General features: G+C 44.8%; 1 protein-coding gene across 1 annotated transcript in view; it reads left to right on the forward strand.

Moving 5' to 3' along the window:
* The first annotated feature begins 1,488 nt into the window (after window positions 1–1,488).
* The window catches only part of DBF4B (DBF4 zinc finger B), a 45,066-nt gene continuing 31,797 nt past the window's right edge, over window positions 1,489–14,757 (forward strand). The window contains exons 1-3 of the mRNA XM_030923833.1: window positions 1,489–1,663; window positions 2,128–2,190; window positions 13,469–13,576. Of these exons, the coding sequence (XP_030779693.1) occupies window positions 1,645–1,663; window positions 2,128–2,190; window positions 13,469–13,576 (190 nt within the window). The 5' untranslated portion in view covers window positions 1,489–1,644. The remainder of the gene's footprint in view (window positions 1,664–2,127; window positions 2,191–13,468; window positions 13,577–14,757) is intronic.

Consider the following 14,757-nt stretch of genomic DNA (forward strand, 5'->3'; position numbering starts at 1 on the left):
CATGGTGAAACCCCGACTCTACTAAAATACAAAAATTAGCTGGGTGTGGTGGCAGGTGTCTGTAATCCCAGCTACTCAGGAGGCTGAGGCAGGAGAATGGCCTGAACCCCGGAGGCAAAGGTTGCAGTGAGCCAAGATCGCACCACTGCACTCCAGCCTGGGCAACAGAGCGAGACTCCCTCTCAATAAATAAATAGATATAAAAACTATCACTCTGGTTGCTGAATGGAGAATGGATTATATTGGGGAGAGGAAGGAAGCTACTTGGGAGTGGAAGTGAAGAATTGACCAGGTACTTTAGGCAAGAAATGATAGCGGCTTGAACTAGGGTGGTGGTGGTCTGATTCCAGATGTACTTTGGAGGCAGAGTTAGTAGGATTTGTTCTTGGAGTGGGGATGGGCACAAGGGAGAGTACTGAAAGATAACTTCTAGGTTTTTGGTTTGAGCAACTGGGTGAATGATTGTGACATTTGAGGAAACAGTAACATTTTACTGAGAGGGGAAGACCTGCGGGGAGAACAGGTGGTTTTTTGACAGGGGCAGCGAAACAAATGTTCTGTTTGGAATGTGTTCAGCCTGAGGTGCCTATTAGACATCCACATTGAAATGGCCAGTAGCCACTTGAATATGTGAGTCTGAAGATCAGACAGGGCAGAGTCACAGAAAATCTGAAGGCGTGGCAGAGCTGAATTGTAAAGCCATGGAGCTGGATGAGATCTCCTAGAGAGATAAGGGAGAGGGATAAGGGCTAAAGCGTTGACATACTCCAACATATATAGATGAACAGTGGCTTTGGATCCAGCAAAGGGGTCTGAGGAGGGACCATTGAGATAGGGCAAAAACTGGTAGAGTGCTGAGTCATGGAAGCAAACAGAAGAAAGTATTTCAAAGAAGGAAGAGTTCATCTTCTATAAGTTGGATATGATGACGATAGTATTTGAGACTGTGGAAATCACAGTTGACCTAGATAAGTACAGTTTTAGTGGGGAGGTCCCCAGCTCTCCACTGAATGATCTCTAATTAGGTCAAATTTGATCTCTAATTAGCAAAGTCTAATCAGATGGGTTGAAGAAAAGATGGGATGTGAGGGATAAAAATACGTTTTTTGAGAAGTTTTGTTGGGCAGGTAATAATTGAAGAATGGGAGGGGGACAAAAATGTGAAGATGAAATGATGATGTGTAAGTGAAATCTTTATGTAAACTGTAAATGCTTTGCAAGTGTTAGGATTATTTTGTTATTTAGTATTCAAACTTCTAGGAATTTCAATGCAGCTCAGTGTGAAGAATCACTAAAAAGCGACAACTAGTCCTCAACTTGAGGACCATTAAAGGGCAGAGCCGAGAAATGAAGAGACGGTTTGAGAAGACGTAGGGGGTGGGGGAACGGAAAGAGGACTTGCGGAACTAATATTGTCCTTCCAAGGACACCGTAGGGCGGATCTCGCAGCTACTGCCTTGTTTTAGGGGCGGAGCCGGCAGGAAATTTAAACTGAAACCGCGGCTGAGGACGCCAGGAGAATGATGTTGTAGCTGCCCTGGGGTAACCGGGACTGTGGAGTAAGGAAGAGCTCATGGAGCTCGCGAATGTAATACGGAGGCCTCTGATGAAGGAGTACGGAGGCCGAAAAGGAGCCGGCATTTGATGAGCGAACCGATAAAGGGTACGGATGCCGGGAAGGGGAGAAAGAAAGGCGGAAGGGGTCGTTAATAGTTGAGGCGAGGTGCAGGGTCGTGGAGGGCGCTTAGGAATTGAGCAGCGGGTAGGTGCAGAAGCTGAGGAGGGTATAGGGGCCGGGAAGGAGTCACAGGAGTTGAGGGGACCGAGGAGTGAAGGTGACACAGGAACGTAGGGGACAACAGCCTGGAGGGAGGTATGGAGATTGAGATGGGCTGGAGGTGGCCAAGAGGTCACGGCCGTTGACTGAGCGGAGTCTGAAAGGAGGCGGAGAGCATGAGAGACAAGAGCCTGGCGGGAGTCGCGGGATATAGGTCGGAATGGAGTTGAGTCTTGCTGTTCCCAGGAGTCGCGTTTCAGTGCGGGTTTTGGTAGACAGTAGTGGGCGGGAGGCATGGAAGGTCGAAGGGTTGGTGAAGATGGTTGAGCTGCTGTTATGTCCTTTCTCAGGAGACGATTGCCTCGTGCTGGAGAGTTCCATGGCTGATAGTAGGCCCCGGGCCCCGGACCTAGGTGGGTAACAAGTCAGAACTAGGGACAGGAGATGAAAATTGCCCCAGGGTCTCTTGGAAAAGACCAAGAAATGTTCGCCCTGTTGGAGTTTTCTGATCGCTCAGTGTTTTTATATACTTATTTGTTCATTTTATTTATTTATTGAGACGGGGGTCTCGCTGTGTTGGCCAAGCTGGTTTCGAACTCCTGGCCTCAAGCAGTCCTCCTGCCTAGACCTCCCAAAATGCTGGGATTACAGGCGTGAGCCACGTCGCCCGGCCCACTTAGTGGTTTTATGTGTGTATGTATGGACGCAGCATCATAGACCGTTTTGGGATTCATGGTCAAGTAAGGTCAAGTAAGACTCATATTATGAACAAGAATAGCAGAAAGATGTGGAGTCAGGATAGAGTGACTTATTAAACTTATAAATTATTACATTCATAGTTGTTTACAATAAAATCTGTAAGTTAAACACTGCTACCTAATTAGGTAAGTATTTTAGCACATGGCACTTCCCTCCATACTGCCCCTTTAGTTAATACCATCCAGTTGGCCGGGCGCGGTGGCTCACGCCTGTAATACCAGCACTTTGGGAGGCCAAGGCGGGCGGATCGCGAGGTCAGGAGATTGAGACCATCCTGGCTAACACGGTGAAACCCCGTCTCTACTAAAAATACAAAAGATTAGACGGGTGTGGTGAGGCGTGCCTGTAGTCCCAGCTACTCAGGAGGCTGAGGCAGGAAAATTGCTTGAACCTGGGAGGCAGAGGTTGCAGCGAGCCGAGATTGCGCCACTCACTGCACTTGGGTGACCGAGCGAGACTGTCTCAAAAAAAAGAAAAACAAAATGCCATCTGGTGTTACTTCTGGATTGTTTAACAGATATGCCATTGGCTTGTAGCCTTTTAAACAGTAATTCACTTCATTTACTGAGTTATTTATTCTTAATTCTTTCCATCTCTTGTTGCTTTTCTTTTTTTCTTTCTGTTTCTCTGGAGAACTTCCCTCAAGAGTGTTTTCTTTTTTTTTTTTTTTTGAGACGGAGTCTCGCTCTATTGCCCGGGCTGGAGTGCAGTGGCTGGATCTAAGCTCACTACAAGCTCCGCCTCCCAGGTTTACGCCATTCTCCTGCCTCAGCCTCCGGAGTAGCTGGGACTACAGGCGCCCACCACCGCGCCCGGCTAGTTTTTTGTATATTTTTAGTAGAGACGGGGTTTCACCGTGTTAGCCAGGATGGTCTCGATCTCCTGACCTCGTGATCCGCCCGTCTCGGCCTCCCAAAGTGCCGGGATTACAGGCTTGAGCCACCGCGCCCGGCCAAGAGTGTTTTCAAAAGGAGGCTTTGTGTGATAAACTAAGAATATATTTATTTCAGCCTTGTAGTAAAATTTAAGTCAAGATTTTTTTTCCTTCAACACATTGAAAAATTACAGTGTTTTCTCTTTGTTTTCTTCAGCATTTGTTTTTTATTCTTGTTGCTTTGTAAGTGACCTGCTTTTCTCATTAAATGTTTTAGATTATGTGAGCCTATGGATTATACTGATGAAAGAAAAAATATTTTATTTTATTTTATTTATTTTGAGACAGAGTCTTGCTCTCTCACCCAGGCTGGAGTGCAGTGGAGCAGTCATGGCTCACTGCAGCTTCAGCCTCCCCAGGCTCAAGTGATCCTGTCACCTCAGACTGCCAGGTAGCTGGGACTAGAGGCACTTACCACCATGCCCAACTAATTTTTTTTGTTGTTGTTGTTTGTTTGTTTTGTAGAGACGAGGTTTTGCCATGTTGCCCAGGCTGGTCTTCAACTCCTGGGCCCAAGCGATCACCCTGTTCGGCTTCCCAAAGTGTTGGGATTACAAGCATGAGCCACTGCGCCCAGCCCAATAGTTTAGATTATACTTTTTTATATTTGTTCTTAAAGTTTACTATAAGATGATTATGTGTGGATTTTAGAGAGTTTTTATTTTCATTTTTATTCCAGTTTGATTTTTTTTTTTTTTTTTTTTGAGACAGAGTCTCACTTTGTCGCTCAGGCTGGAGTGCAGTAGCGCCATCTCGGCTCACTGCAACCTCCACCTCCCGAATTCAAGCGATTCTCCTGCCTCAATCTCCTGAGTAGCTGGGATTACAGGACCGCGCCACCATGCCCAGCTAATTTTTGTATTTTCAGTAGAGACAGGGTTTCACCATGTTAGTCAGAACTAGTCTTGAACTCCTGACACCTCGTGATCCACCTGCTTCGGCCTCCCAAAGTGCTGGGATTATAGGCGTGAGCCACCACACCTGGCCTCCAGTTTGATTCTTTTTTTTTTTTTTTTTTTTTTTTTTTGGAGACGGAGTCTCGCTGTGTCGCCCAGGCTGGAGTGCAGTGGCCGGATCTCAGCTCACTGCAAGCTCCGCCTCCCGGGTTTAAGCCATTCTCCTGCCTCAGCCTCCGGAGTAGCTGGGACTACAGGCGCCCGCCACCGCGCCCGGCTAGTTTTTTGTATTTTTAGTAGAGACGGGGTTTCACAGTGTTAGCCAGGAGGGTCTCGATCTCCTGACCTCGTGATCCACCCGCCTCAGCCTCCCAAAGTGCTGGGATTACAGGCTTGAGCCACCGCGCCCGGCTCCAGTTTGATTCTTTAAAATTTTTTTTATTATTTTATTTTAGGGACAAGAACTTGCTCTGTTACCCAGGCTGGAGTGCAGTGGCACAGTCATAGCTCACTGCAGCCTCAAAGTCCTGGGTGCAAGCAATTCTCCTGCCTCAGCCTCCCAAGTAGCTATGTCTACAGGTGCATGTCTCCACACCTGGCTTCCGGTTTGATTCTTGCTTAAAAGAATCATAGCTTAAAAGGCAGGCCACGTGCAGTGGCTCACAGCTGTAATCCCAGCACTTTGGGAGGCCAAGGTAGGCGGATCACCTGAGATGAGGAGTTCAAGACCGAGTTCAAGACTAGCCTGGCCGACATGGTGAGACCCTGTCTCTGCTAAAAATACAAAAAAAAAAAAAAAAATAGCTGGGGTGGTGGCAGGCTCCTATAATCCCAGCTACTTGGGAGGCTGAAACAGGAGAATCGCTCGAACCGGGGAGGTGGAGGTTACAGTGAGCCGAGACCATGCCATAGAACTCCAGCCTGGGCAACAAGAATGAAACTCTGTCTCAAAAAAGAAAAAAAAAAAAGGCCAAAGTTTATCACAAAAAACAGGAGACGTGAGAGTTACTCTCCTTTCAGGCTGTCTGATTTCCACTTCCTAAGAAACAACCATTTACAGCTTTTAACTATTTCTATTTCTTCTAGAAGTTTCCACCTTATTTCTGTAATATGCTCATACTGTTTTAATTGTTTTCCAATTTGAATTACGTCTTTTTTTTTTTTTTTTTTTTTTTTTGAGACAGAGTCTCACTCTGTCGTCCAGGCTGGAGTACGTGCAGTGGCTTGATCTTGGCTCACTGCAACCTCCACCTCCTGGGTTCAACCGATTCTCCTGCCTCAGCCTCCCGAGTAGTTGGGACTACAGGCACGTGCCACCATGCCTGGCTAATTTTTTGTCTTTTTAGTAGAGATATGGTTTCACTGTATTAGCCAGGATGGTCTTGATCTCCTGGCCTCGTGATCTGCCCACTTCAGCCTCCTAAAGTGCTGGGATTACAGGCATGAGCCACTGCACCCAGCCCAGTTTTTTGTATTTTTAGTAGAGATGGGGTTTCACCATGTTAGCCAGGATGGTCTCGATCGCCTAACCTCACAGTCTGCCCTCCTCAGCCTCCCAGAGTGCTGAGATTACAGGCGTGAGCCACCACACCCGGCCTATCTTCTTTTTTTTATAGAGATGGGGGTCTCCCTGTGTTGCCCAGGCTGGTCTTGAACTCGTCTTGGGCTCAAGTGATCTGCCCACCTCAGCCTCCCAAAGTGCTGGAATTACAGGCGTGAACCACCATGCCCAGCCAATTTTGAATTATGTCTATTGACTTTCTTCTATGGGCAATAAAGATTTTTTCTGTCCTACCACTTCTTTGCACCACACACAAACACACATACATTTCCCACCTTTCCTCTTATCCCTCTTATCCCCCCAGTATATATGTAGTAATTTTGGTTTAGTCATTTGTATTGACTTTTTTTTTTTTTTTTTTTTTGAGATGGAGTCTTGCTCTGTTGCCCAGGCTGGAGTGCAGTGGTGCGACCTGGGCTCACTGCGAGCTCTGCCTCCCGAGTTCACGCCATTCTTCTGCCTCAGCCTCTGGAGTCGCTGGGACTACAGGCGCCTGCCACCAGGCCTGGCTAATTTTTTGTATGTTTTTAGTAGAGATGGGGTTTCACCATGTTAGCCAAGATGGTCTCGATCTCCTGGCCTCGTGATCCACCCACCTTGGCCTCCCAAAGTGCTGAGATTACAGGCGTGAGTCACCGTGCCCTGCCAACATTATTTTCATTATGTAAACATTATTTGGCTGGGCACGGTGGCTCACACCTGTATTCCCAGCACTTTGGGAGGCCGAGGCAGGTGGATCACCTGAGGTCAGGAGTTTGAGACCAGCCTGGCCAACATGGTGAAACCCCGTCTCTACTAAAAATCCAAAAATCAGTAGGCTGTCACGCATGCCTGTAATCCCAGCTACTTGGGAGAATGAGGCAAGAGAATCACTTGAACCCAGGAGGTGGAGGTGCAGTGAGCCGAGATCATGCCACTGCACTCCAGCTTGGGCGACAGAGAAAGATTCCTTCTCAAACAAACAAAAACATTATTCACCACCGAACTATATAATAAACTAAGAGATTTTCTTTGTTTTTTATGTATGGATCACTAATTCAGGTCCAAACTCTTCACCAGAGTATGGGCCTTCTCTCAATACTTTCAAGCTCATCAGAGGGTCTGTCAATTTGTCTTGGAGACATAGCGTTTTAGTACTCCAGTCTGATCTGGCTGTGTACTAGGCCTGTTGCGCTAATTTCGTCCTCCCATCTCCTCTCATTATTCTGTGGAATTCTTTTTGCCTCTTTCCTGTGTTGGATCCCCTGTATTTTAAATTCTATATTTTTTACATCATGGAATACTACTCAGCCATAAAAAAAAAAATTCTTTTTCTGCAACTTGGATGGAGCTGGAGGCCATTACTGTAAGTGAAGTAACTCAGAATGGAAAACCAAATACCATTTAGTTTTCACTTGTAAGTGGGAGCTAAGCTATGAGGATACAAAGACATGCAAAGTGATATAATGGACTTTGGGGACTTGATGAGGGGCAAGGTTAGGAGAGGGGTGAGGGATAAAAGACTACATATTGGATATAGTGTACATTGCTTGGGTGACAGGTGCACTAAAATCTCATAATTCACTATATGACTCATCTATGTAACCAAAAACTACCTGTACCCCAAAAGCTATTGAAATAAATAAAAATTTTAAAAATGAAGAATTAAGTTTGGGAAGCCCCACAGCAATATTTGGCTTTCCTGAAATTCTGTATAAATTTAGACAAGACTGTCTCAACATGTATCCATCTATATGCCAATGTGGTAACAGTCTCTGTATGTTTTTTGTATTTGTTTTTAACTTTCACTAAACAAGTAATAAGACATATCCTTCATTCCAGTTCTACCCCTTACTAACAGTATGATCTTGGGCATACAGGATTTCTCTGTGCCTCAGTTTCCTTATCTGTAAAACAGGTATAATAATTTTATCTTCTTTATAGACCTGTTGAGAATATATTGTGCATAGCAAGTGATATATATTTGTTATTTTTATTGCTATTGTCAAAAATTATTAAATTTTGATTTTTTTGTAGAAATGGAGTTTCACTTTGTTGCCCAGGCTGGTCTGAAGTCCTGAGCTCAAGTGATCCTCCCACCTTGATCTCCCAAAGTGCTGGGATTACAGATGTGAGCTACCATGCCTAGCTTATTATTATTTTTTTTAATGGGCAGCCCCCAAACCAGAATAGGTTCAGAGAGGCTCCTATAGGAAGGCTTTTAGATTAGCTGGTCTCCAGTATTGGCTACAATGTAAGTCACATCTTGTCTTTCTCTTCAGTATTCTGAAATTCCATGACAGTGTGTCTTGATGTGGGACTTTTTTCATTTATGGAGCAGGTACCTTTCAATCTGGAACAGCATTTTCTTTAGTTGTGGGAAATTTTTAGCATTATTTCTATAATATTTGTCCCTTCTGTTTTCTCTTTTCTGTTTTTGGAACTTTAATTGTTTGGATATTAGATCTCATAGATTCTTCTTTTGATTTTCTTTTGAGACAGAGTTTTGCTCTTGTTGCCTAAGCTGGAATGCAATGGTGCGATCTCAGCTCACTGCAACCTCTGCCTCCCAGGTTCAAGTGATTCTCCAGTCTCAGCTTCCCAAGTAGCTGGGATTACAGGCACCCGACACCCGGCTAATTTTTGTATTTTTAGTAGAAACGGAGTTTCACCATGTTGGCCAGGCTGGTCTCAAACTCCTGACCTCAGGTGATCCACCCACCTCAGCCTCCCAAAGTGCTGGGATTTCAGGTGTGAGCCACCGCACCTGGCCGATTTTCTTGTTTTTCTCTCCCATTTTCCATCTATTTTTCTTTCATTCTGTTCTCTAGAAAATTTCCACAACTTAATCTCCAATTTTTGTTGAATTTTTAATTTCTATAACATATATTTCCAAGAACTTTTTCTTTTCTGTGTGTTTCTTTTCTCACAGTGTCTTGTTGTGCTTAATGGATATAATGTATTCCCTTTCCACTCCCTGGTTGTTAATTGTACTGTTTTTGTTTCTTTTTAGTTTTCTTCTGCTTCCTACATTGTGTCTATTTCCTCTTCTGTTTTTTCTGTTTGTTAGCCTAAATTCTTTTTTTCTTTTTTCTTTATCTTTTTTCCTAATTTCTTTTTTCTTTCTTTTTTTGAGGCAGAGTCTTGCTCTGTCTGCCAGGCTGGAGTGCAGTGACGCGATCTCAGCTCACTGCAACCTCCCCCTCCCAGTTTCAAGCAAATTCTCTTGCCTCAGCTTCCCGAATAGCTAGGACCACAGGCACCCACCCCCACACCTGGCTCATTGTATTTTTGGTAGAGATGGGGTTTCACTGTGTTGGCCAGGCTGGTCTTGAATTCCTGACCTCAGGTGATCCACCTGCCTCGGCCTCCCAAAGTGCTGGGATTACAAACGGCCACCGCCCCCAGCCTAGCCTAATTTCTTGTTAGAAACTTTCTTTAAATGTCTGATGATCTTTGTTTACCTATTCATATTTAAGAATGAGGAGAAGGGGCCGGGCGCGGTGGCTCAAGCCTGTAATCCCAGCACTTTGGGAGGCTGAGACGGGCGGATCACAAGGTCAGGAGATCGAGACCATCCTGGCTAACCCGGTGAAACCCCGTCTCTACTAAAAAAATATAAAAAACTAGCCGGGCGAGGTGGCGGGCGCTTGTAGTCCCAGCTACTCGGGAGGCTGAGGCAGGAGAATGGCGTAAACCCGGGAGGCGGAGTTTGCAGTGAGCTGAGATCCGGCCACTGCACTCCAGCCTGGGTGACAGAGTGAGACTCCGTCTCAGAAAAAAAAAAAAAAAAAGAATGAGGAGAAGGGGTTGTCAACTTGATAGACTTCATTGCAAGCTAGGACCTGGCAATTTTGCGGGGGAGGGACCTCAGTTGTCACTAGTTTGTTGTTTTTGTCTTGGGCTAGTCAGTTCCCTAGAGAAAAGTCCTCCAAACCTCTGTCTGGTAAGTATAAGCTTGTCAGCATTCTGGGAGCTCACTGGGGCGAGAGATCTGTAGGTCTTACTGTTAAGTATACAGACATTCTTTTGATCTCCTGTGTTTTCACTAGGGCTTTATCTTTGCTTTCACCTGTACCCAGTGTTCCTCTAGTCCAGGGATTTTTCTGGCCTCAAGACTATTGACATTTTGAGCCAAGTAACTGTTTTCCGAGTTTGTCCTGTGCTTTGTAAGATATTAAGAGGCATCCCTGGCCTCCATCCACTAGATGCCAGGATCACACCCACTTCCCAGTTGTGACAACCAAAAACATTTCCAGAGGTTACCAAGTATACCCTGAGGGGAAAAGTCTCCCCCAGTTAAGAACCACAGCTCTAGTCTGCTGGGGTGGGAGAGGGTTCTGAGAGTCTATTCCTTTTAAAGCCTTTCAAATAATTGGTATTTTAGCCTACTGTTTCATTCTAGCATTCTACTCTATATGGTCCCTCTGATTGGGCCTTTCAGCTCTAATCAGCTTGCTTCTTGTTGACTTAGGATTTAGCCTTCTCTCATCTCCTGTCTGTTTTTCACTCATCCATCTAATTTCCAGCTTCCAACATTTTGTGGCATCTCTTGCCTGTTGTCTTCTTGCCAGTATCTTTATCTATTTTTATTCCTTTTCTGTCACTTTAGTGGTATTTAGAGAGAGAACAGAAGTTCTTGTATTCATCTTCCACATTTATTCAGAAGCCTGGATTATTATTTCTTCAAATGTTTTCTTCTCTCCATTGTTTATCCCCCTTTGCAACTCTTCTGGTGGTGTTGACACTTCTATCCCTATCCTCTGCATTTCTTAAATTCACTGATGTCCATTTATTTATCTCTTTGTGATACCTTCTGGAAGAGTTACTCAACCTAATTTACCAGCTCACACTATTATATTCAGCTCATCTATTGATGTGGATAGATCTTTTCATTTTTAATTTTAATTTTAAAATAATTTCACAGTTATAAAAAGTTTCAAAACTAGTCAAAGGTTCCTACTCTTTACCCAAATATTAACATCTTTGTAATAATAGTACAATTAGAAAAATCCAGGCCAGGCATGGTGACTCACGCCTGTAATCCCAGCACTTTGGGAGGCCGAGGCAGGCGGATCATTTGAGGTTAGGATTTCGAGACCAGCCTGGCCAACATGGTGAAACCCTGTCTCTACTAAAAATACAAAAAAATTAGCTGGATGTAGTGGCGGGCACCTGTAATCCCAGCTACTTGGAAGGCTGAGGCAGGAGAATCACTTGAATCCGGGAGGCAGAGGTTGCACTGAGCCAAGATCGTGCCACTGTGCTCCAGCCTGGGTGCAAAGCAAAATTTGGTCTCAAAAAAAAAAAAAAATCCCAGGGGGCTAGGCATGTTGGCTCATGCTTGTAATCCCAGCACTTTGGGAGGCTGAGGTGAGAAGATCACTTGAGCCCAGGAGTTCAAGACCAGAATGGGCAACATAATGAGATCTCGTCTCTACAGAAAATCAAAAAAATTCACTGGGTATGGTGGTGCGTGACATGGTGGTGCACGTGGTCCCAGCTACTCAGGAGGCTCAGGGGGAGGATCACTTGAGCCCAGGAGGTCAAGGCTGCAATGAGCCGTGATCACACTACTGCACTCTAGCCTGAGCGACAATGAGTTCCTGTCTCAAAAAAAGAAAGAAAAGAAAAATAATCAGGAAATTAATATTGATGTCATTAACTAATCTATAGATCTCATTCACATTTTACCAATTATCTCCCAATGTTCTTTTCCTGATTTAAGATTACATGTTGCAGCTAGGCACGGTGGCTCATGTCTGTAATCCCAGCACTTTGGGAGGCCGAGGCGGGCGGATCATGAGTTCAGGAAATCAAGACCATCCTGGGCCACGTGGCTGTCTCTACTTAAAATACAAAAATTAGCTGGGTGTGGTGGTGCGTGCCTGTAGTCCCAGCTACTTGGGAGGCTGAGGCAGGAGAATCTCTTGAACCTAGGAGGCAGAGGTTGCGGTAAGCCGAGATTGCACCACTGCACTCCAGCCTGGGCGACACAACAAGACTCCATCTCAAAAAAAAAAAAAGATTACACGTTGCTTTTAGTTATCATATCTCCTTAGTCTCCTCCTGAGAGGAGGTCCTCATTCTTTGTCTTTGATGACCTCAGTACTTTTGAAGTCACCTCTAAATTTGGGTTTGTTTGATATGTCCACATGATTGAATTCAGCTAAAGCATTTTTGGCATAGAATTGATCTTATCCCCTCTCCAGTATGTGGTATCAGGAGGCACATGATGAAGATAAGATAAATCTCATTAACTTTGATCCCTTGATTAAAAGTGCTGTCTGCTAGATTTTTCCACATGAAGTTACTGTTTTACCTTTTGTAATAAATATCTTACAGGAAGATACTTTGAGACTGTGCAAATATTGAGATTTAAACTGTTTTTCTTTTAGAGCTGGCTTTGGTGCTGCATGCCTGTAATCCCAGCTACTTGAGGCTCAGGCAGAAGAATCACTTGAACCTGGGAGGCGGAGGCTGCAGTGAGCCAAGATCGCGCCACTACACTCCAGCCTGGGCAACACAGTGAGACCCTGTCTCAAATAATTTTTTTTTTTTTTTGAGATGGAGTCTTGTTCTGTCGCCAGACTAGAGTGCAGTGGCATGATTTCAGCTCACTGAAACCTCTGACTCCCTGGTTCAAGCAATTCTTCTGCCTCAGCCTCCCATGTAGCTGGAATTACAGGCACACGCCACCACGCCCAGCTGATTTTTGTATTTTTAGTAGAGACATGGTTTCACTATGTTGGCCAGGATGGTCTTCATGTCCTGACCTCATTATCCACCCACCTTGGCCTCCCAAAGTGCTGGGATTACAAGTGTGAGCCACCACGTCTGTCCTATTTTTTTTTTTTTTCTTAACAGCTTTATTGAGTTATAGTTCACACACCACATGGTTCACCCATATAAAGTATACATTCAGTGACTTAGTATGTTCACAGAATTGGGCAACCATCACCACAATCAATTTAGAACACTTTTCTTACTCCAAAAAAGAATACCCATTAGCAGCCACTCCCAAACTTTTCCTGATTCCCCAGCCCTAGTCATCTGCTGATCTACTTTCTGTAAATTTGCCTCTTCTGGACATTTCATATAAATAGAGTTATACAATATGTAGTCTTTTGTGACTGATTTCTTTCACTTAGCATGATGCTTTTGCGGTTTATCCATGTGGTGCCATGTGTCAGTACATCATTCCTTTTCATTGTTGAGTAGTATTCCATTATATGGAAATACCACATTTTGTTTATCCATTCATCAGATGAACATACGAGTTTCCACTTTTTTTTTAAGAGACACAAACAAAATGTTATCAGTTATTAGGTTCTTAAGAAATTCAGAACACCAGTTTGTGAGGATAAGTTCCATTCATCAGGGCAAACACAGATCACAGGTAGCCCTGAAGCTGAGGAAAGGTTTGATTTTTTTCTGTAAAACGTGTGAGTCCACAACTTTCTGATAAATCTTGTGCACCAGTAAGATGTTTTGCTATTTTCACGTTGCTGCTACCAATTTTGGTTGAGGTGGCAATGAGATTTCTGGTGTGTTCTTTGTAGAGGAACTTGGTCGAGGACCAGAGGTCCAGTCCCAAGACCAGCTGCTGCAGGAAAACCACCCTCTCGTCTCTGTGGCGCCCAGTGAGGATGACCAGAGTGGTCCTGGAGGTGATGCTGGATCGCAGTTTTCTCACATGCTGACTGAAGGGTTTTTTTTGCCGTGACTCAACATCTTTAGAGGCACATCTTCAGTAGGATAATATCTAGGCATTTTGTGAAGTTTAACCACCTGGGTACCACTGTTCTTGTCAACACCAACTGGTTTTGTAACAGTTGCAAGAAATTTCTTTTTCTTTTTTTTTGAGACAGAGTCTCGCTCTGTCACCCAGGCTGGAGTACAGTGGCGCGATCTCGGCTCACTGCAAGCTCCGCCTCCCGGGTTCATGCCATTCTCCTGCCTCAGCCTCCCGAGTACCTGGGACTACAGATGCCCGCCACCTCGCCCGGCTAGTTTTTTGTATTTTTTAGTAGAGACGGGGTTTCACCGTGTTAGCCAGGATGGTCTCGATCTCCTGACCTCGTGATCCCTCCGTCTCGGCCTCCCAAAGTGCTGGGATTACAGGCTTGAGCCACCGCGCCCGGCCAGAAACTTCTTTTTCTTTTCAACCTTGGATTTAGCAGCTGAGTACTTCTTCCTGGACATGGCCTTTCTGGAATACATAGCAGATCGGGAATATCTGCAGTTCCTCTGACAAGGACAAGATTGCGGCTGCAATGGGGTTTCCCCTTATTGGGCGTTTTTCTCCTTGAGGTTGCCCCTTTTCACCTTGCCACCAGCATCAGCCTTCTTGGCCTTGGGTTTATATCTGGCTTCTCAGCTTTTTCACCCATCATCTTGCAGGGTGGGAAAGACTTCACTTTTTGGCTATATAATTAATATTGCTATAAGCATTCATTTATAGGTTTTCATGTGGCTGTGTTTTCATTTCTCAAGGGTATACCTAGGAGTAAGATTGCTGGGTCATACGGTAACTCTGTGTTTTAACCTTTTGAGAAACTGATACATGGTTTTTCCAATGTGACTGCACCATTCCACATTCCCTCCAGAAGTATGTGAGGGTTCCAGTTTGTCATATCCTCACCAACACTTGCTATTACCTGGCTTTTTTTTTTTTTTTTTTTTTTTTTTGAGACGGAGTCTCGCTCTGTCGCCCAGGCTGGAGTGCAGTGGCCGGATCTCAGCTCACTGCAAGCTCCGCCTCCCAGGTTTATGCCATTCTCCTGCCTCAGCCTCCCGAGTAGCTGGGACTACAGGCGCCCGCCACCTCGCCCGGCTAGTTTTTTGTATT

This window comes from Rhinopithecus roxellana, chromosome 19 (genome assembly GCF_007565055.1).
Source record: "Rhinopithecus roxellana isolate Shanxi Qingling chromosome 19, ASM756505v1, whole genome shotgun sequence".
In the NCBI taxonomy this organism is placed as follows: domain Eukaryota; kingdom Metazoa; phylum Chordata; class Mammalia; order Primates; family Cercopithecidae; genus Rhinopithecus; species Rhinopithecus roxellana.